This window comes from Myotis lucifugus, unplaced genomic scaffold (genome assembly GCF_000147115.1).
Source record: "Myotis lucifugus unplaced genomic scaffold, Myoluc2.0 scaffold_1, whole genome shotgun sequence".
Taxonomy (NCBI): Eukaryota; Metazoa; Chordata; class Mammalia; order Chiroptera; family Vespertilionidae; genus Myotis; species Myotis lucifugus.
Window position 1 is genome coordinate 22,093,210 of NW_005871049.1, and position 23,325 is coordinate 22,116,534.

Below are 23,325 nucleotides of genomic sequence, written 5' to 3' on the forward strand. Positions count from 1 at the left end.
TCAATTATGTAAAGGAATTCATTTAGATCTCTCAGAGAACTTATACAACATTCTGACTAAGAATGGCTAAAAGAAACTAAATTATGCAATCTGGAAAAATACACTGCTCTACTTTTTCTCTGGCATTCCTAAGCTTTGTGGCGACTAGTTTATTTGGGATTCATGACTACCTGATAGAAAAAAAATTCTCCTTCTTTTTCTTTTTTTCTTTTTGTTACCTGTCAGACATTGTCTTAAAAACCAAGAGCTCAAGGATGTTAGAAGGCATTATAATCCAAAGAAGCCTATTTTTTTTTACTCAAATTAAGTTCTTTTTATTTTCTTAATTAAGGCCCAAAGAATCTTTGAATAATGTGCTAATCCAATGAATCACTGAGAAATTAGCTTCTTTGTCTTATAGGGTTACTACTCTTCCTGAAAAGTGTAGCCCATAAACATGAGGAAAATAAAAATTCATACAAAAAGAAATTTATGGTGTAATTATAAACTAACTGTACCAGGGATTCCTAATGAGAAGTCTGCATGTCACAATTACATTTGAGAACTCTGGCACATATAAAATAAGCTCTTTCAAAATGTGATTCCAGTTTTATTTAGAAATGCATCTACTGAAATGAAGCATAATGCACACAGGTTATGTTAATCATGAATGTGATCATGGATAGTTTAATCCAAATTAAGAGTAGATTTGTCAGATACAGAGTCTCCATCAGATAATTTGTGAAACCAAATTGTTATTATTCACCTGAAAGGTTCAGAGAGGCAGTTTTTGAAAGGTTCTTAGTGAAGCTTTGGCTCCTAAAAAAAACTGTACAGTTTATAGACCGAATAGTTTCTACACGAGGGGAGAGAAGAGAAATTGGAGCATTGTTAGTAAAAAAAAAAAAGTTACCTTTATTTCTACTACCACTCCATTCTTTGAAACAAAAGTAATTTGTGAAGTCAGGAAGTAAAGGCAGTGAAATTCAACACAGACCAGTTTATCTGATGCTTTTTCAATGTCCAGTTTGCACGGCTCTGAGTTCCCTGCTAAACTGTACCCATATGGTGGGGCGGTGGGAGGGGAGGTAGAAATAAGTTGCAGTCTTTCCCTTCAGGTTGCTAATAATATATTTGAATTTTATGTTTATTGTTCTCTCGCTTGTTTATATGGTTTTGCCACTTATTTATAAATTTCTAAACAATCCATTGTTGAGTTTACATAATTTTGAACTTTATATAAGTGGAATCAAGCTCTTTTGTTCTGTAACTTAGCTTGTTTTTTTCACTCAAAATTATCTTCTGAGATTTATCAGTGTTGAGGCATAGAGTAATCATTTATTCATTCTTCATCACTATAGAGTTTCATTTTATGAATATGCTATAGTTTGCAAACTTATTTTTGCTTTACAGGAACGCTGAAATTTTTGTAGGTTTTTGTTTGTCCGTTTTGCTCTTACACACATGACCACCTTGAACACCCTTGTACATCTGGTACTCATGTAAAAAGTTTCTCTAGGTATTTAGTAGTACCTCGAGGTAGAATTGTTGAATCATTGGGTATGTGCCTCTTTATCTTTGTTTCTAGATAATGCCAACTTGTTTTCCCAAGTATTAATTTACACGCATCCCTTCAGAATCTCTCCAACACTTGGTATTAGCCAACTTTTGAATTATTTCCAGTGTGATTAGTACAAAGTAATATTTCATGTAGTTTTAATTTGCATTTTCCATGTGTTTATTACCCATCCTGTTGCTTTTCTGGAAATGCCCATTTGTATACTTTGCCCTTTTTTTCCTGGGTGTGTGTGTGTGTGTGTGTGTGTGTGTGTGTGTGTGTGTGTGTGTGGTCTATCTTTTCTTAATGCTTTTTTAAAAAATTTGATTTCAGAGAGAGGAAGGGAGGGGGAGAGGGCGATAGAAACATCAATGAGAGAAAATCATCAATCAGCTACCTCCTGCACGACTGGGGAATCTAGCCCACCACCCGGGCCGTGCCCAGACCACGAACTGAACCGTAACCTCCTAGTTTACTATAGGTTGAAGCTCAACCACTGAGCCACTGCGGCCATACTCAATTTTTTTTATTATTCATTCAAAGACCATGGTTGGCTTTTTTATTTGCTTTATTGTAAATTTACTTCTTATTTCATTAATATTTGCTCTTGCCTTTATTATTTCTACTTTCATTGTATCTGTTTTGATGATCTTTTCCTAATTTCTTATGTTGAGTGCTTACCACATTAATTTTCAATCTTTCCTCTTTTCACGTAGGAAATTAAGGCTATAAATATCTCTCTAAGTGCTATAATATGTAGGTTCTACATATTTTAAAATGTTAAGTTTTCATTTTCTTTTCTAACTTCTATTATGTCCCCTTTTTGCTCATGAATTATTTAGATGTATATTTAGATGCACAAGCAATTATAGCAAGTTTGCAGGATACAAGTAATCCAAAAGCCAATCGTTTTACTATATACCAACAATGAACAAGTGAAATTTGAAAAAAAAAATGCTATTTACATGAGCAGGCAAAAAAAGATAAAACACTTAAATATAAAGCTAACAAAATATGTATAAGATATATATGAAGGAAACTGTAAAACTTGTGAAAGAAATAAAAAAAACTATAAATGGAGAGATAGCCCATGTTCACAGATAAGAAGACTGAATATTATCAAGAGAGAGTTTTTCCCAACTTGATTTATAGATTCAGTGCAATCATAATAAAAATCCCAGCAAGTTATTTTGTGGATGTCAACAAACTGATTCTAAAGGACCCTAATTTAAACTATGGACTTTGGTGATAATGATGTGTCAATGCAGCTTCATTGATTGTAACAAATGTTCCTTCCTGGTGCAGGATGTTGATAGTGGGGAAGGTATGCATGTGTGAGGATAATGGTATATGGAAACTCTCTGTACTTTTTGTTTAATTTTACTGTGAAAATCAAACTGCTCAAAAAATAAAGTCCTAAAAATGAGGTTTGTTTTTTTTTCTCCCCTAAGTTTGGAAGATAATTTTACTAGGAATATCTGTAGGATGAAAGTTATAACACGTGGATTATTCCCACTATTGCTGCTGAAAAATCAGCCGTCCGTTTGGCAGCCCTTCAGTGGTTAATGTCTCTTTTCTTTTCTGGCTTCTTTTTTTCTTTGGCATTCTGTCCTTTCCACATGTTGTGCCTAGGTATCCATTTCTTATTACTTGGTTTGGAATTCATTGGGTTTCATTGCATGAGAGAATTTGTTCTTTCATTCATTCTGGAAATTTGTAAGCTGCTATCTCTCTGAATAATTACTTTTCCCTTTCTATTTTTTCCTTTAACTCCATGAAGTACTAGTATGTGAGACTCTTACTGTTCCCAAAAAACAGACTTCTTAGAGTTACTTCATCTTTGTCAAAAGCCATAGAAAATATATCCTATGTAGGAGTTTCTGGACTTGCCCTTATAATCCACCTCAACCATGACCTTCCTGAATTGTCCTCCATTGTGAAAACCATTTGCTTAGAGTTGGAAAAATACAATAACACAAAATAATGTTTTCCATTGGTGGGATTCATAGTAACCTGATTTTTGGCAATATGGCTGCCAAGTTTTCAATTACAACTAGAGGCCCAGCGCACATGAAATCGTGCGCAAGTAGCTCGCTTCCACTTGCCTCAGCTGGCCGCCCCATCCGTCGCCACTTGTAGCTTTCGTCCCACCTCACCTGCTGCAAGAGCCGCTGCTCGTTTGGTCATGACAGCGTTAAGCGTGACGGCCACGAGCCTTTTATATAAGCGATAGTATTGAAACATGAGGTGACCCAGTCTTGTTATGGGAAATGATGGAACTGTTTCATGATGGAAATGGAGTGGGTAGTATCACCAATCAATGCCACCTGCAGATTTTTTATATAGTTAGCATAAATTTGGAAATTAGGGGCATAACAAGTTGAAAAGGAGTTTCTAGGGCTGCCAATATATGGCATAAATTTAAAGCTAATTTTTAAAAGAGATTTACAGCTCACTTTTATCAGTTGGTTTCAAAAAGCTTCCTATTCACCCGTTAATAAAAAGATAACCCCTAATTAGCTCCTCATAGGCTACTGTGAAGTCATAAACAATAGGGAAATGGATACTAAGCTAATTACCAGCTAATGAAAGTCTCCATCTGGAAGTATTTGAAAGATAGCTTATCAGAACAAATATTCAAATGTATCTGCTTCAGTACATGTCTCAACATTTGGAAGGAACATATGCTGAATAAGAACCTGTAAGTAAACACCTGCTGATAGCATTCAGTATGGCCATATCCACTTTCGCCAAATTACCATCTAAAATTATTGAAATCTGTTATTGCCAGGGATCTTGGTTTTGTCCAGAACTTGCAATGGCAAGAAACAACAAGCTACCAACCCTTTGCAAATTAAAATAACAAGTGGCACAGTTCAGTCAGTTTTGTCTTAGTAACCTTAAAAAGAAAAACTAAGCAGCAATTTTAAGCTGCTGGACAGGATGGGAGAAGAATAAGGTTTCCCTTTGTTTAGATGGAACAGCATGGTTACAAAAAAATAATTCAGGGATAAGCACAGAATACCTTTCCAGCTGATAGTTATTGCTTGCCTACTCTATACAGCGTGGTTCGGATAATCACAGCACCTGCATTGGTCATGAAGAAGAGCAAAAATAATTGCAAGGGCCACCTCGGAAATAACTAAAACTCATACAGTTTAGTACATTTATTGAGAGCTTGTATGTTGCAGGCGCTGACTGTGCTAGACATTAGGACAAAAAAAAGAAAAAGACATGGCTCCACCCTTATGTGCTTATATAAATGAATGCATTCATATAAGTAAATTTAAGACATGCTATTCTAGATTCCCTGCCATAGTGTGACTTGACTGTGCATGGGTGTGTGAGCCAGGTTCACCACACCCTGATGCAAAGATGAGAGTGACTAGCTATGACACAGAACGCTCCATTGTGAGGCTCTGGCACTTGAGCGGTGTGCCTCAGATGAATTCTCTGAGGACTGGGTGGGGGAGCTGGAAATGCTCTTTCAGGGAAATTGCACTGATGAGGCAGCCATTAATATACAAGAAACAAAGAGTCTTTCATTCCAGTGTCAGCCTCAGGGCTCTACTTGCTAGTGCTTCTTCACCTTAGTTTGCCCCAGACTATCAGAGTTCATTGTCACTCTCTCCTCCCCATCAGCAAGCAGAGGCAGAACTGAGATCGGAATACTTACCCAGAAGCAGAAGAGAAGTTTGTAGGTTGTGGGGTCGGTTTGTTTATTTGTTTATTTGTTTGTTTTGCACTGAGAAGAATGAGAAAGCAATAATGCTTCATGTAGTCCCATAAGAGCAGAACTTTTAAAAAAACTAGAATTAGTTTCAAAAACAGACTTCTACGGTGGGAGTCAAGAACTGACCAATTAATATTCCAATTAAACGAAATTATAAGTACCTTCTTATTTATACAATCTTTTTTCCCCATTTCCTGGCTTAACAATTTTTTTTCAGATTGATATCCACCTGATTAATGGAGAGCATATTGAAACCTTCCACGAAGATCTCACCTTTACACAGGACACATTGGCTTCACCAAGTTTACCCAAGATAGCTGATGACCTAAAAGGTATGTTCATAGTCTCTATCCGGTATGTTCTGCCACAGTAGTTATTCTTTGCATTTTTCATTACTTTTATTCTTTCAGTGTATCTTTAGCATCTGTAAAGATGATGTGGCAAGTATGTAGGACACTTTGGCAGGAAGTCTTAGGGGAGGTGTGAGGGGAGTGTCTCAATAGAATATTCATCAGCTTTCTAGGTGTGCTCTTTCAGGGTCATGGTGCCAGGGCAGGGGGTTATTAGTCAATGTAGCTGGTCCTGAGGCAGCCAGGAGTCATTTGTCTGGTTTTGCTGCTTTTCTGGTCCTGGAGCTGCAATACCACTGAGGCCTGGATGTTATCTCCTAGGGAGGAAAAGTCAGGGGGGGAGAAGTTACTCTGGGGATGAAGTCCTTGTTTTCCTCAGTTTTGCCCCTTGCTAGGCACCCAGGGCTTTCCACCCTGGTGACCTTTTGTACGAGGCTTTAAATTGCTCAGTTAGTTGTTGATTTGTTTGTTTGTTTTTCCAGCTATCTGTCTCAATTTGCCTATTCCACTTACCAAGGAATTTTTCTAGCTTCTTACTAACCTTCCTCAGTAACTAAAACAGGAATTGTGTTGTTAGGGGGCTGGTGTTAATCAACTAAATCTTGGTAACAGAAATTTGTGCCTATTGTAGCTGTGCAGAGTGAGTGTTACCAGAAAGGGGGCCTGGCCCTGAGCGGGTCTGCCTAGGGCCAGGCAGTAATGTGGGTGCCTGACTTTGTTCAGGAAAGATTTCACAACACGAGTCCAGGTGATTTTTAGAGACATTTATGAGAGCTGGGGACAATGAAACAAGGAAGGGCCTAGGATAGAAGAAGCAACAGGAGAGAGACTAGGTGGGGAAATGAGCCTAGATGGGGATGCTTGGGCTCACTAAGTCGAGAAAAGGGGGCCTTGGGGACAGGTTCAGGGGGTTAGCTCAGGATGAACTGCCACTGCCCACTGCCCTGGTTGCAAGTCTCGTGAGGTCCTTCGGAGTTTAGGAGACACACGCCTGTGGGGGAAGAACAGGTTGCGGGGGGGGGAGGAAAGGAAAGGATCCTCTTGAGCATTTTTAAAGGCTGGGAGTCTAGGAGGTCTTAGGGGAAGATCTCAATAGGATATTTTTCAACTTTATGCTAATGTACCAAAATGAGATTTATTCCCTTGGGTGTGGATGACAAGTGGCACTAATTGGATTTCTGCTATCTATCTCCCTGAGTTGGGTGATTTAAGCTATATTTCCTCTGGTTGGGGAGAAGTGCATACCATTTACTCTAAAGTGTACTTGGACACAGAAGATAGGATTTTGCAAATTACTAGATGGCTGTAAACTGCTTGGCCCTTTATCTGTCTCAGTTTCCCTAATCTGCTTGTCTTGGCTTACTAGCCTGTGCCATTAAGACTGCCTATATATTCAAAGGGTTTATACTATAATTGTCCATGTGCTTCTTGGCCTAATTTTAATTACCTTATGCTTATGAAATGAGCTTTGAAGATATTTTGAAATTGAGAATTTATTCCCACTTGTTTGAAATGGTTTTCTTGCCCTAGCTGGTTTGGCTCAGTGGATAGAGCATCAGCCTACATACTGAAGGATCCCTGGTGCAATTCCAGTCAAGGGCACGTGCCTGGGTTGCAGGCTTGATCCCCAGTAGGGGGCGTGCAGGAGGCAGCCAATCAATGATTCTCTCTCATCATTGATGTTTCTGTCTCTCCCTCTCCCTTCCTCTTTGAAATCAATAAAAAAATATTTTTAAAAAGAAAAGAAAAAAAGAAAGAAATGGTTTTCTTACTAGTTCATTTTTAGGAGCTCTTACTGGTTTTTCATATTCTTTACCTTGATCTTGGTGAACTGGTAATTATTTCATGATTCCCTGCATTAAATTAAATGCTGTTCAATCTTAGTGAGTATTTATACAGTTTTAGTCTCCCATGAAGATGAGATATAGAGTCTTAAAGAGTTATTATTCCCACAAAATCATCATAAAGATAAAAAATCTGAAATTTTCTGCTTCCCATTTGTTAAACAAAACTGTAGGTCTTTAATTTTCTAGCAATTATGCAGTTATACCCATTTACAGTGGTATGGATATCTCAATTAACATTGTCACCTACTCATTTTGTTTTTGGTTTTATATAAAAATTGTGTTTTTTTTAATGCCGAAACCGGTTTGGCTCGGTGGATAGAGCGTCGGCCTGCGGACTGAAAGGTCCCAGGTTCGATTCCGGTCAAGGGCATGTACCTGGGTTGCAGGCACATCCCCAGTAGGAGATGTGCAGGAGGCAGCTGATCAATGTTTCTCTCTCATTGATGTTTCTAACTCTCTATCTCTCTCCCTTCCTCTCTGTAAAAAATCAATAAAATATATTTTAAAAAAATATTGTATTTTTTTAAGCAGAACATACATCTATGCTTCATAAAAGTTTAGTGTTCTTAGAACTCTGAAGAAACATATCCAACCTATCATGCTGAGCCTTCCCAAAGGGATGATCTGATTGTGAACAATTAAGCTGCTCTACATAACTCTCCTGTTAGAACAACCACATTCCATATGACCATCTTCAATTTCCTTTTCTACCTCCATTGGTAGATCTTCCAAGTGGCTCGCTGACATATCGCTTAGAAGATCTGGCCTACACAAGAAGCGGGGACAAAGGCAACTCTGCAAATATAGGTACGTTTTTGTTTATAAAAGCCATTTTTCACATCTCTAGAATTGGTTTCAGTCACTTTCATTTGGATTCAAACCACGAAAGTTTTTGTTTACTGCATTAGTGAAGGTATATTGAGTTGTCCAATGCCATCTAGCTATTTTCTTACTGATATAACAAACAAAAATGTGTGCTTCAGATGAACTGTGCCTTTCAATAATACATTTTCACAAAGAGATAAATAATTTAAACATACTTGGGGCCAGAAGATTGACTCCTATATCATAGTATGATAAGGCACTTATTGTATGAATTGGCCTGTTGACAAGAGCTCCCTTTTACTCTTTTCCCTTTTCGAAATAGTACAATACCTTACTATCACACTTCTATTTTTCCTGATTCATATATATTTCCTTTATATATTTTTAAAGAATACCTCTCTATCTCTTAAAAATCCTTTCTCCTTTTTCTCTCCAGAAATTGCCAGATCCTTTTCTTTTCTTCTTAGAATAACTTCCCTGGTTCTTTTTCCTTTTTAACCTCATGGATGCCATTTACTCTTCTCTTTACTGAAACCCCAATACCCAGACTGTCACTTAATGCCTTTAAGTAGACTGTAAATGCCTTTGTCTTTTAGTAAAAATAATATATCTAAAACCAGAGTAGACCTAAATCTCCATTGTCTAGTGAGTTTGCAAACTGAAAAGAATACAGGTGAACAAATACAGGTGCCTATATCTGAAATCTTATAAACAATGACTCCGTTGACACTTTGTCTATTCCTGGAAGGCTATCAGGATTATGGCCACAGGCAGTTGGTGTACTTCATCTTCACCATTACCCGCTGTATTTATTTGAGCTGTTTGAGCTGAGATAACTAAAAGAAATGGATTAGCCGACCTTTTATTTCTGAACAATCCCTAGAACAATGATTTTCAACCTTTTTCATCTCATGGCGCGCATAAACTAATTACTAAAATTCTGCGGCACACCAGAAAACATGTTTTTTGCCAACCTGACAAAAAAATAGGTATAATTTTGATTGATTTACAACAACAACAACAAAAATAGAAATAATAGTTACCTACCTGTTTTGCTCCAAAATGACTTTTTGAAAGTCAGGTGCCTTTACTTGCATATAAAGATTTCTGGTATCAAGTATTAGCCAAGCAGATGCATCCTTATTTTGCGATGAATCAGTAAGTTGCAACTCCATTATATGACCTATATATTTATGGTTCAAGACAGGACATTCACATCAGAGGGCTATTGTTATGTTGGGTATTTTTTTTTTATTTGACAATTTAAGGGAAAAGAGGTCAGTGCCTCTGACTAAATAGTCAGGTATTGCATGTTTTAAAAATTTTGCACCAAAAAAAAAAATTTGCACCACATCAGTGTGCCATGGCACACCGGTTGAATAGAGCAGTGAGCATGATTGTCAAGGTCATTGGCCTCTGAAACTTATAGTCTTTTGAAGTTAATATTCTCATATTTTTGTTTGATTTTGCATCATCTTCCATCCTCTCTTCTCAAATTGCAACTATTTGGCTTATGCTTAGTTTTAAAAATTGAAAGAATGGAAGTAAATTCTTAGAATTTCATAATGCCCTTTGAAATAATTAGAGTTGCCAGACAAAATAAGGAATGCCTTGTTAAATTTGAATTTCAATTAAATAATGAATATTTTTTAGTGTAAGTATGTCCCATGCAATGTTTAGATATGTCCTAAATTAGACATCTAAATCTGGCAACCCTAAATTAGAGAAACCCTATATATTGCCAAAGCAAGAGATTCACTTTGATGATAATAGTTTGTCCACTCTATCTCTTCAAACCCCTTTTTCTCCTTCACCATCCCATACACAATATCCTCACAGAATCAGATTAAGATACTTCAAATTAGCAAGTCATTTTGATCAACCTTCAGCATATGTGCTTAGTAACGTGATGTTTTGTATACAATAGGCATCATAGCACGGCACCCTCTCTACTACCCATACTTAAAAAAATTTCTAACTGCTCAAGCCATAGAAGATTATTTCCAACATATTCTGCATAAAGAACAACCTGGAGAAAATTCGGTGATAAGGTATGTTTTAACTTAAGTGATTGAATTACCACATTTATATTTGGGGCTTATAATAGTTGAGCATATTGATTTTGAATTAGGAGATCAATGGCTTTTATTTTGATTCTAGAACTTTTTTCTTTTGCCCATATTATGGGAGATACAAAATAACAGAAGACAGGAATGCTCTCTTTCAAAATGAATTGGTGGTCATGCTGAATTGACATCTTTGAACACTAAAGTGACAAAATTTGAAGCAGCTAGAAGTCAACATAAGACCCTTTACCATATGCTAAAATTGAATGGTCCAAACATCAAACCTAGGGGATGGGAGAGAACTGTGTATGACATGGTCTAGGGAAAAATGTGAGAGAAATAGTATATTGGCCCTTTAGGTGTTGCCTCAGTATGAGATTCTTAATATAGTTGCATATAGTTGAATCATATGCCAGATAAATTGATTAATAAGTAAAATGTAAATAGTCTAATTTTCTTAAAATTAAAGAGTTTTTTAAAAGAATATGCAATATATTTTAAAACTAAATTAATTAGGTATTATTTGATATGATTATGTTATATATTTTTAAAGGTGATTATTTTCTGTGAAAAAAAATTATACAGTTTTTCTTTTGATCAGCTTCTATTTCATTATCTTTAAGTTCTATTTATTTTCTGATAGCTGACTTTTAGAAATTCAGTTATCTTAACAGTTTAATCTAAGACCAGAAGACTGACATAATTAGATGAATTTATTAACTATCCAGAATGGACAATCAGAACATTCAGAGTTAAAGGTGGTATAATATATATTTACAACTTAGATTTTGGTGTTTTTTTAAGAAATTTTATTTTATATTATCTCTTATAGTGTTTTGATACCTAACTCCAAACCTTCACTTCATTCATAGATGCTACTACTTCTATATAATCTTTTCTGTAGTCTTTGATTTTGGAATATGGTCTTAAGAACCTGCTTAAAACACATTGCGAGTGTTTTCTCTGTTTTGTTCATTAGCATTTTATGCCTGACTAAAAGCAACAGTGAGGTTTGACATCATTTTTGACACTCCTTCACCCTGAAGTAAAGCCACTGGCACTTTCCACGCTGAAGGTGGATCTTTTGACATGTCTTGACTTACTTTAGATGTTTGGAAATGTCGGGTCAATAGCTGTGGGAATGGACAGTGCTGCTACACTTTGATAAAGGAGATTAGAAGGCAGGGCATTGCAGTTAGAAGGTTTATGCAAGAGTTTGAGGAAGAACGGCAGGGACCAATGCAAAACAGATCACTATCAGTGTTTTGAGTGGGAGGAGTATTTGAAATAGGCTGAGGTTGCAACTGAAGAATCACTGGAGCAAGGTGTAATGGAGGGCTATGATCCAGTAGACTTGGGTCAGAATAGGGTGAAGCTATTGGCAGGTTGCAGCCCACTGGCTTAGTCATAGTGAGGTCATGATCAGATGAGTTAGCAAAGCATATTGAGGATTTCTTAAGGACCACGAGACAGCCAGATAAGCAGAAGCTGAGGTCTGGCTCTGAGAAAATATCAGTTTCTATAAGTTTATTTTAATAAGAGGCTATATTTAACTTAGACTTTTTCTTCTTTTTTTTTCAATCCTCACTCAAGGATATGTTTTTATTGATTTGAGAGAGAGAGGAAAAAACATTGATCGGTTGCCTCTCATACACGTCCCGACTGGGGATTGAACCCACAACGTAGGTATGTGCCCTGACCAGGAATCAAACCTACAACCTTTTGGTTTATGGGATGGTGCTCCAACTAAGGGAATCACCTAGCCAAGAGCTTTTCTCTGTTTGGGCAGATAAACAAGTCTTCATAGATGGCTCTGTCATTATGTTAGTATTTCTAAGACTGTGTCTGTTGGGCACATCATCAGCTGTATTTTCAAACTACCCAAACCTTGTTTGTGCGGGGTAAGTCTGCCTGGAATTCTCAGCGGGGGGCCTCTTTGCAGCTAAGTCCTCTGATTTACTTTAGCCTCCTTCTGGAATTTTTACTCTGATCCCTCCCTGGGCAAAGGGCCAAGCTTATAAAACCAGGCTTTAGATCAGGGTTTAGACATACATAGCCTATAAAAATGCCTTAGTTAGCAATAAATAATCTCCTGTGCAACTGTATTTGGCTCTACTATGCTATGTGTGTTTAGCAGTTGCTCTTACTGGGAACATATCTATTGAAGTAGGTTGGGGATGATATACATTTCTCAATCAATGGGGGAAAACCTAAGAATATTTCTTTTACTGTCTCCTTATTAAATTTTTTTAAACTATTGAACTCTGATCTTAGGTCCCTGAGTGTTCCTGGGGAAGGCGATATATTAGTGTGATGCGATTATGCTATAATGTTAACCCGTCTAATGATTCCTAACCCCCGGGCATTAGGAAATGAGTGGGGTTTTCCAGTTATCACAGTGACGGGGAGCAGTGTGGGCACTGGGTGGACAGGAGCCAGTGCTGCAAACTTCCTACAGTGCATATGACAGTCCTGCAAAACCAAGAATTACCCTGCACAAATGCCCATAGCACTGCCATGATTGGCAATATTGTAGTCATCTCAGTGACTCCCAGCTGCACTCCCACTGGTAACTGCCCTAACACTTTTTCTGCTCTTCTCAAACCATTCAATTCCTGCCATAATTCCATATTTTTTTCTCAGACTCTTCATATCATTCAAGGAAAACTTACTCAAATTTGCTCCCTCTTCCCCTTACAATTCTGTATCTGTACCTACCCTGTTCCCCTTCCTCCCCTCTCAGTGAAAGACACCTTTCATCTCCCTTCAAGTAGAACAACTCCACCCAAGGTTTTGGTTTCATCCCATCCCATCCTACCCCATCCCATCTCATCCCATCCCCAGCTCTGCCTCTTACATCTTTAAAGCCTTGCCAGTCCAGCCCTGGCCATTGTGGCTCAGTTGGTTGGCCATTGTCCTGTGCACCAAAAGGTTGCCCTTTCAATTCCCAGTCAGGGCACATGCCCAGGTTACAGGCTCAATCCCTGGTAGGGGGCATGCAGGAGGCAGGCGATCAATGTTTCACTCTCACATAAATGTTTCTCTCTCTCTCTCCTTCTCCCTCTCTCTCCAAAAATCAATTTAAAAATCTTAAAAAATATAATAATGCAACCTGCCCTTCTTCCCATCTGTCTTTTCACAACCAAACACTCATCTGTATCCTAACAAATCCTAGCAAAATGATCATTCCCCTGGGAACCCTCCTTAATCTCTACTTTTTACTCTTTAATTGCCTTCTGCTTTGCTTTGGAATGTATGTCTCTCAATCTTGTATTAAGGTTGTTGTATCGACTTTCTGGCACCATCGGCTCCTTGCGGCATAGGAAGTATGTTTTGTTCTTCCTCTATCCCATCCTTACATTCTTTCCTTCTGGGCATCAAGTATAGATGGTAAGCCATGATAGATGCTCAATAATTATTTGTGACCCTTGGATCACTTTTTCACAGATTTTTGTATTAATTTGTAAGCTGGTATTTAGTAGTGAAAATATCCTTTTCAATAAAAAATATCTCTAGTGAAGGAAATCATTAAATGTAACTAATATTTTTACAGAGATTTTTTTGGGGGGGAGGCATTTAAAATACTTTGAATTATTAAATTGTATTATTTGGGATCCATTTTCTTTAGTTGGTAGTAGAATAAATTTTTGAGGATGGAAAGTAAAGCTTTTGCAGGAAAGATTAGAGAATTTTATTTAAGTGTGAGAATGCTAAGGATCATGTTAGGATGTATTGGTTCCTAAAGGTTTACTTTTTCAGTTACATTTTTATGTGGGTGGAAAGATTCACCTAGCTGTTTTCTGCACACATTGTGAATGTCATTTGTGAATAGATATGCAATGAAATAAAAATACTTTAGGAAAAGGTGACTTTGGGTGTCTGCTCATCCTCAGTGCACCGGCTACCTGCCCCCTGGCCGCGCAGGTCTGTTTTTCTCTGCTCCCGGGCCCTCTGCCACAACCATGCTCCGCCAGGTCCTCAGTCAGGCCAACAAGCATCCAAGCTTGGTCCCCCTCTTGGTATTCGTTGGAGCCCGAGGTACTGTCTTGTGCCTGGCATTGTTCATTCCTGATGTCTGTTGGGACAGAGAGAATAACCTGGAACCCTGGAACAAACTGGGTCCCCGTGATCAACACAAGTTCCACTCAGTGAATGTAGATTACAGCAAACTGAAGAAGGAAGGTCCACTTCTAAACGAAAGGTTTCACTATAAAGCTGCTTAGAATGAAGGTCTTCCAGAAGCCATCCACACAATTTTCCACTCAACCAGGAAATATTTCCCCTCCAAATGCGTGAAGTCATGTGAGTGTATTCAGTTAGTGTATTTTTAAAAAATATATTTTTATTGATTTTAGAGAGGAAGGGAGAGGGAGAGAGAGATAGAAACATCAGTGATGATGCACGCCCCCCCCCCCACTGGCAATAGAGCCCACAACCTAGGCATATGGGCCGACCTGGAATTAAACTGTGACCTCTTGGTTCATAGGTTGATGCTCAACCACTGAGCCATGCCAGCCAGGCCTTGAGTTAGTGTACTGATACTGATGAATAAATATCTGAAACTTGAAAAAAATATTTTAGGATAATTGACATTTTTAATGTTTCTAAATTTTTTTTATAGTTTTCTGACTTAAAAAAACCCTCTGTCCCCAAGGAAGTTAATTTGCATCATAACTGAGGTATTTTGTCAGAAAAAAACAAGCCTTATATACAGGGTGGGATAAAAGTAGGTGAGTCCTGGCTGGTTTGGCTCAGTGGATAGAGTGTCCATCTGCAGACTGAAAGGTCCCAGATTCGATTCTGGTCAAGGGCATGTACCTTGGTTGTGGGCACATCCCCAGTAGGAGGTGTGCAGGAGGCAGCTGATCGATGTTTCTCTCTCATCGATGTTTCTGGCTCTCTATCCCTCTCCCTTCCTCTCTGTAAAAAATCAATAAAATATATTTTTAAAAAAAAATTAAAAAGTAGGTGAACATGAGAAACAGTTTATTCTTGTATTATTATTTATTAACTAGAGGCCCGGTGCACAAAAATTTGTGCACTCCAGTGGGTCCCTCAGCCCGGCCTGTGCCCTCTCGCAGTCTGGGACCCTTCAGGGGATGTACACCTGCTGGCTTAGGCATACAAGTTAGGAAGCTCAGCTTTATGTACATTTTTGAAAGCCTTGTTACTATACCCTATGGAATGAATTATATTTCTGTGATAAACAAACTTTTTTTCATATTTAAACTCTCTCTCTTACCAACATCTTCAATATAACAAAGGCTCTGAAGATATCAACTCACTTGTAATCTCTCCAGTGAAAGCCATTCTGTTCTCTTTTCTCTCCTTCCTTCCTTAGATTGAACAAATGATTATTTGTTACTAAGTGGCAAGTTCTTGGGATATAACAAAGGAGAAACTCTAATGGAGAGATAGAAAAGTAAACAGCCATAATGTTTAATGTGGTTACAATAGAATGTTTGGGAAAGGGACAAGGTAAGACTATTCAAGTAATCTAGGTCATAGAATATGGTGGCCTCCTAGGCTGAGATAGCAGCAAAGATGAAAAGAAGTAAACAGATATGATGACTTTTTATGATACTGGATAAAGAGGACTTAGATGTGAGGCATGAAGAAGAGGGAGAAGTCCAAATTACTCTTGGACTTTTTGGTTGAGCAACTATTTGCATGGTGTTCTCATTCACTGAAGAACAGTTAGAAAGAGGCAGTTTTGAGGCAAAGATGAGTTGTACCTGTGGCATTCAAAAGGAGACCTTTAGTAGGCATTTGGATATGTAGGGAGCTCTGGAGAGAGCTACCTACAGGAAAGATACAGCTGGGAGTCATCAGTACAGACACAGTAATTAAAGTTATTGGATAAGATCAATCAGGACCCAGGATAGAACCTTAAGAAACATCAATATTTAAGAAAAAGCAGAGGAAGAGAGGATAACAAGGAGACTAAGAAGGTGCAGTCAGAGTTGGTTACCTGAAGGCCAAGGACAGGAAGTTCAAGAAAGGTCAGCCTTGTTAAAATCCTGCAGATAAAGGAAGTAATATAAAGACAGAATTATTCTTTAGGTTTAGCCATAAGGAGTCTATTTGTAATCTTATAAGGGAAGTTTCAGTGGAATGGTGGGGATGAAGGCCAAATGACACTAGATTTTAAAATGAGTAAGAGCCAAACCGGTTTGGCTCAGTGGATAGAGCGTCGGCCTGTGGACTGAAAGGTCCCAGGTTCGATTCCGGTCAAGGGGTTGGGGGTTGGGGGGTGGGGGGGGGGAACCTGCAGCACTCAGTGCCAGCACAGCACCCAATATGATTGTGGTGGTGATGGTGCATGGATCCCTAGTATCCATTCCGTTCCTAGTTTGTCTTCTCATACTGGGGAGGTTGGAAAGCCAAAAAAATTAAACTCGGTCTTTCCTGCATCTAGGTTTCTAGATATGACTAAGATTTTGTCAGTCAGATGCTTCCAAAGAGGTTTGGAAGTTAGAAGTGTGGTAAAGTGTGCATGCTAGTTGAGGCTCTGAGTTGTGGGGGGTGTGTGTGTTTCATCAGTCATAGAAGAGATCTCAATATTCAGCAGCTATGTAGGTGTGAGAAACAAGGAACAGGGCATCTGCTTTTTCATTAAAGATTGAGCAGCTGCATTGGGGCTCTAGAGCTAACAGATACAGTGTTAGTGTCTTGGTTGCTGAATTTTAACTAAAGTGATGTATTCTTAGAGCCAACAGCCCAGGTGGTAGTTGTTAATCTTTGAATTACAGCTAAAGGAGTAAGATCCTGAAACCACCTATTCTGGTGGGAGCCCCTGAAATCCTCACCTTCTTGACTATACAAGTAGTAGTAGTATCAGTGCCACCTACTGGTAGGTCAATTGCAGCGATTTTCAACCTTTTTCATCTCATGGCACACATAAACTACTAAAATTCTGTGGCATTTGACAATCTAAGGGAGTAGAGGTCAGTGCCCCTGACAAAATAGTCAGGTATTGCATGTTTTACATTCCTGTGGCACGCTGGTTGAAAATTGCTAGTATGGTCTGTTCTGGAAGTCATTCTAGAAGGCTCATCTAGATTCCCACCCTTTTGGTTCTTACAATTTTTATATTACACCTAATTCTCTCAACTATAGAGCTTTCTGCTTAAAATAAGTAGGTTTCTATTACTTGCAACTTAATACTGACTGATAAGTGGGCTTATATAGTCCTTTCTCAACACTAGGTTTTGTGGCCCAGTAGCTTCCCAAAACTAGTTTAACAAATACCAGAGTCTGATAAAAGTAGTTTCAAGGGCCCAATTTTTAGAGATTCAGGTTAAATAAGTCTTGGGTGATCCTTAAGAATCTAAATTTTAGTAAGACATGGTTTTCAAAGATTTCACAGAGGTTCCAATATCTTCAGTATCTTTTCTCTTCTGATGTTTGAATCAATACTTTTGACCATCCTCCTCCCATTCTCACTGCTAGCCTCCCAGATACTCTCACACTCCTTGATAATTTCCACGTTTGATTCATAGGTTCCCTTTCCACTACTTTATCTGCCACTGTGGTGAGATGATTCATTATGCTAATGACCTATCAAATATGCTGAACTTAGAATTTCTTTCCTTCACTTCTAACAATCCTCATAACTTTACTTCTGCTACTCACACACAGGACACAACATGCTCTCATTGTTATTCAGAAATATTTTTACATGTCCACAATTTTGACTTTAAAACCCTCTTCTCATTCTTTTACTTCTACTACCCAACTCACAGGACTGATAATACAAGGTGGGGCAAAAGTAGGTTTACAGGTGTTTGTGTAAAAAATAATGCAATAATTGATAAGTAATAATAAAAAAATAAGCCCTGTGTTTCCCATATTCATAACTGTAAACCTCTTCAGCCCCACGTTGTATGCTATCACTCTTCAGTTTGTTTCAGGGAACATTCAGTATTTGAATAAAGTACATTCTCTACAAATGTAATAGTTCCATACATATTCAGCATTACACGAAGTTTAACCTTGAGTTTATGTAGGGCCCAGTTATAGATTTATGCCACATTTGGTGTCCCCAGGAGATGGTTGTACGTTCTACTAAAACACAGAGTGTCGTAAAGCCTGGGTCACCTAAACCCATCCACTCTTTAAATATTGAAGCAGATGTAGTATATTTATTGATCTCTAAGGATGTTGATAGAATCCTACCAGTTCACCCTCACCTCATTCTGCCGCCTCTGTTATTTGTAGGATGTCCTGAAATTAGAGTCCATTTGCACTAGGGACTGAAAAACTAATTACCTTGTGTCATCCAACTTTGTAGTTATTAACAACTTGCCCTAATCATTCAGACTAACTAGCATCAACAGCATGGGGTGTTGAATTTAAACATTACTTCAGAATAATTTCAAAATAGTAGGGCCATTGTCATTTTTTGGATAATCTTGAAATCCATACTTGAGAATCAAACCTTAGGAAACCTGTAGACCTGTAGAAGTGCAGTTTTTTATTTTGTTAACCAGAGAAGCATGTGGCTACCACACGTGGCTTACCTTCGGATCAGCAATCCCACTTCCCATTCCCATTCCCCTCCCTCACCCCTCCCCCCACACACAGCTGACATTTTCTTGAAAACAAAGAACATTGTTTGGCATTCTTTCTAATAAATTCACCATAGTAGAGTAATTGGGCCTTAATCTTTCTTACCAGTACTAAGGAATACCCCACAAAGCATCTCTTTGAGTATCTTTGAATACTTAATGCTTAGATTGATACCTAAAGGGCTGGAATTTTCTTTGTATAGCATCATTTCTAGGTGTGCTCAAACAAGTTAAATTATGAAAGCTATAATACATTTACATTTAAGATTTTTATTTTCTGGATAAGTAAAATTGGAGAAAAACAGTATTCTTTCCTTGGGGCCATCTGGTAACTTCACTAAGAAAGAAGGTGTAAATATGTTTCTGGTTTCTTTGAACATACCCACGTGGTGCCAGTCATTACCAGCACTGGCCAATGAGACAGTTGAATTTCACTAATGTATTCTGAGATTTAGTCTAATCATCTGCTGTCTCTATTGGTGGATTCTATGCAGATACATTGTCTTGCTTGTGTTTTCATTTAATACTTTCTAGAATATAATCAATTGGTTTGTTCTATTTTTTTCTATATAATTCACCAATAATAAATTAGCCAAAACTAACAGGAAATTCTGCTGGAAGTCTGATCTCTAATAAATACTGAAACCAAGCTCAGCACATTAAAGGAAGCAATTAAAAAGGCACCCCATTTGTTTAGGTATGCTAAGTCAGCCAAAACAGAGGATTTTTCTATTTTTTGAGCTTTTGTCAAATTTAAAGTATGTTACATTTTAAGACAAGAATTTGTTAGTATCAATGCTACTCTATAAATATTTTAAAATTATTCTTAATGTAACTTAAAGATGACGTTTTGAAATAAATGGCCTAGATATGCCAATAAAAGTACCTATTCAATTTGAAAAATAAAAAAGGAATAAATAGCATAGATATTTTCTAGTTAATTATATATATATATATAGCCCTAACCGGTTTGGCTCAGTGGATAGTGTCGGCCTGCAGACTCAAGGGTCCCGGGTTCGATTCCGGTCAAGGACATGTACCTTGGTTGCGGGCATATCCCCGGTAGGGGGTGTGCAGGAGGCAGCTGATCGATGTTTCTCTCTCATCGATGTTTCTAACTCTCTATCCCTCTCCCTTCATCTCTGTAAAAAATCAATAAAATATATTTTAAAAAATTAAATATATATATATATATATATATATACACACACACACACACACTATATTGTGTGTGTTTGCGTGTACATTCCATATAACATACCAGTCATGTTATAACCATGAATTGTGAAAGATTATAGAAGTCACCTTGTGTATTGCCTTACTTTAGAAAGGATTGCTCCTGCATTACCCTTGGAACATGGTTAGCTAATACAGTTTCTTACCTCTTGCTCTTTCACTTTGCTTTTCTTCATTAAGGTATTGGTCGGGTATTCCGTATCCCCACCTGTTGCTGGTGGAAATGGGCTTCTTGAGATGTTACGAGAAAAGAATTTTCTGAGATTCACACAAGATAATGAATGATTTTCATTTGCGTGGAATTAAATGCCTGAGTTTCCAAAGTTCAATTTCCCTCCATCCTGCCAAGAAAAAAGTCCAGCATCAGGCTAGCTTAGCCTGTGTTTCCAGCTGCAGTCCCTTGTGTGTGGGGCCCACATAGCTGTGGGCCATGCAGCTTCTAGGGCCACATGGCCATGGAGGAACAGGGGTCAGAGCAAGGAAGCAGAAACAAAGCCCGAGGATGAGAGAGAATTCCGCTGGGGATTATATATTCCCAAGTTTTCACAGGCTTGCACTGAGGTCCATCCTCCTTGCCAATGAAATTTGTTGCCTGTTAGACTGACAGACAAATACCTTCCTTACATCACCCCAACTTCACTGTGCATATGCCCATCTCCCCCTTTGTTGGACCCCTTTCCCCATAGATTTGCAAGGGAATAGACCAGTTATTCCCTGCGGAATATAAAGTTGCAGCTTCCTGGTGAAGCTGCTCAGATGGCCATGCTTATAATGTCTGACCTTTACTTTCTTCCTATTATTAATAACTAGCTAATTACAGTGGTAACAATTGCAGTCATGGTCATACCTAGCCCTTGTATGGTGTTCACCATGTACCAAGCACTGGTCCACTTTTCACATACTGACTCATGGCACCCTTACAGCAATATCCTTACATTTCCCCCTTTTCATTCATTGAACTCTACTGACTTTAGATATGATCTCTCTTCTTGTATTGTCTCATGTAGTTCTCATGCCCCTCTCCTATATTAGATGCACTTCAAGGCCAATCACCTGTATCCTTTCTGTAGAAATGATTTGCCAGCAATCCCTGTAGAGCAGTGGTCGGCAAACTGCAGCTCACTTGTGGTTAAATAACACAAATTTCTTTAGCTTTTTATAAAATCTATTTTGTAATTCTTTCATCACTTCTATTGCAATGTACCTACCTATATAGTTTAAGTTTAAAAAATTTGGCTCTCAAAAGAAATTTCAATCGTTGTACTGTTGATATTTGGCTCTGTTGACTAATGAGTTTGCCGACCACTGCTGTAGAATAATGTTTACTCATTAGATTATTTTCTTGTGGTTAAATAACACAAATTTCTTTAGCTTTTTATAAAATCTATTTTGTAATTATTTCATCACTTCTATTGCTCTGTTCCATTTCTTCTACCAGTTGTCGACATCATCTTCCAGTTGTAGAAATGCAAAATGAACTTAATCTGTATAGTGTTTAAATTGAAAAGAGACTTGTCTAAGTTAAAGCTTGGTGTGCTGATTAACTTTTGGCTCCTGTATTAGCTGTAGATGTGTTGGCAGTGAGAACACCACCAGGTGTCAGACTGGTGGAGTCAGACTGGACCTTGGTACTTGAGTTCTGCCTGGGAAAGAATCCAGAGCCAAGACCCAAACTATAAGAGAAAGTTTATTTAGAAAATCACAGAGGTAGAAAAAGTGAGCAGTAGAAGAAATGGACTCAGGAAACAAGTTACAGAGGCAAAAGAGGGGCTCTTGGAGCTTAGGAGAAAGGAAGGTAATGGTAACACCCTGGGGGAAAGGTGAGGGGGAGGGGAAAGCCACACGTGAACTCTCTAGGTACACCTTCCTAAGGGTTTTTAAGGGTGGAGATTTTAGGGAAGGTCCTAGGGGAGGATCTCAATAGAATATTCAGCAGCTTTCTTGGTGTATCCTTTCAGGATCATGGTCTCCACTGATTGGTCAGCGCTAGGACGGGGGATCATTAGTCAATGAGCTGGTCCTGGTATCAGCCATTGCTTGTCTGGTTTTGCTGCTTTTCTGAGCCTATAGCTGAATGAAACACAACTGAGGCCTCTAGGTGAAAACTGAGACCTGAGTCAGATCAGAACTTCATTGTCCTGGGGCTTAATACTTAAGAGCTGTTCTCCAGCCTTCCCCCCTCTCCCACACTCCCCCCCCCCCCCCACACACACATGACTAGCAACATGCCCGGGGAGAAAAGAAAGATCCAAACCTCATGATCAGCAATATGAAAAGTCAGGGGATCTAAATTGAGTCACCAGCGATATGCTAGGGGAGGAAAGGTTACCCAGGGGGTGAGGTCCTTGTTTTCAAAGTTTTGCCTGTTACTAGGCACCAAGGACTTTCCACCCTGGTGACCTTCTATACCTGGCCGAAGGTCCTTACTCTAATCTTGTATGCCTAACTGCCTACCACAGAGATTTAGATACAGAGATAGAGACATATTTATCACCAACATGTAATGTCCTGTGCGAAGTGAACTAGGAATACAGTAAAAATTTAACATATGGACCCAGTACTCAAGTTGCTTTGAAACTCTTTAGGAATATAAAACAATACAGTAATATGACCATAAAACAAAAACCAGAAAAATAGAACATTTCGAACTGGAGTAGACCAATTAAACATCAAGCCTTGAGTAGCAATACAGAACTGAAACAGCAATTCAATGGAAAATTGTTGGGTCAATAAGCCAGTACCCACACAAATACGTTTTCTGTCTATGCCACATAGCTACCACTTAGTGCATGCCACCTTCTTCAATCCTTTGTTGTGTATGTCCTTTCTCCTGTAGTACCACTTAGGGCCCTCCAGGCAGAGATGATGTCCCAAACCTCTTTATATTACCAGCACTTAATAGAACATGTGTTCCCAATTTACTATTGATTCGTAAAAGTGAGCCCACAGGACATAATCTGCTTGGCAAGAGCTTGTCAGGTAATTTCCCATCAACCATATTAAAGATCCATGTAGGAAGTAGCATCTAAGCCCAAGCACAGTGGCCTACAAGTAGAAGGACCTCGTTAGCACATATTGAGCTTTATCAATTCATTCAATAGGTATTATTTATTGAAAGTCTATCTAACCCACTCAGGGTTTTTCAGCACTTAATTTTTCAC

At 38.4% G+C, this 23,325-nt stretch overlaps 1 protein-coding gene and 1 pseudogene across 3 annotated transcripts in view; both read left to right on the forward strand.

Annotated features, from left to right (window-relative positions):
• Nucleotides 1–23,325, forward strand: part of LOC102432984 — an 85,884-nt gene that overhangs the window by 56,628 nt on the left and 5,931 nt on the right. For all 3 annotated transcript variants that reach the window (XM_014456136.2, XM_023755237.1, XM_023755242.1), the window contains 3 exons: nt 5,488–5,602; nt 8,191–8,274; nt 10,220–10,343. In XM_014456136.2, the coding sequence (XP_014311622.1) occupies nt 5,488–5,602; nt 8,191–8,274; nt 10,220–10,343 (323 nt within the window). The remainder of the gene's footprint in view (nt 1–5,487; nt 5,603–8,190; nt 8,275–10,219; nt 10,344–23,325) is intronic.
• On the forward strand, nt 14,321–14,581 carry LOC102427570 (annotated as a pseudogene).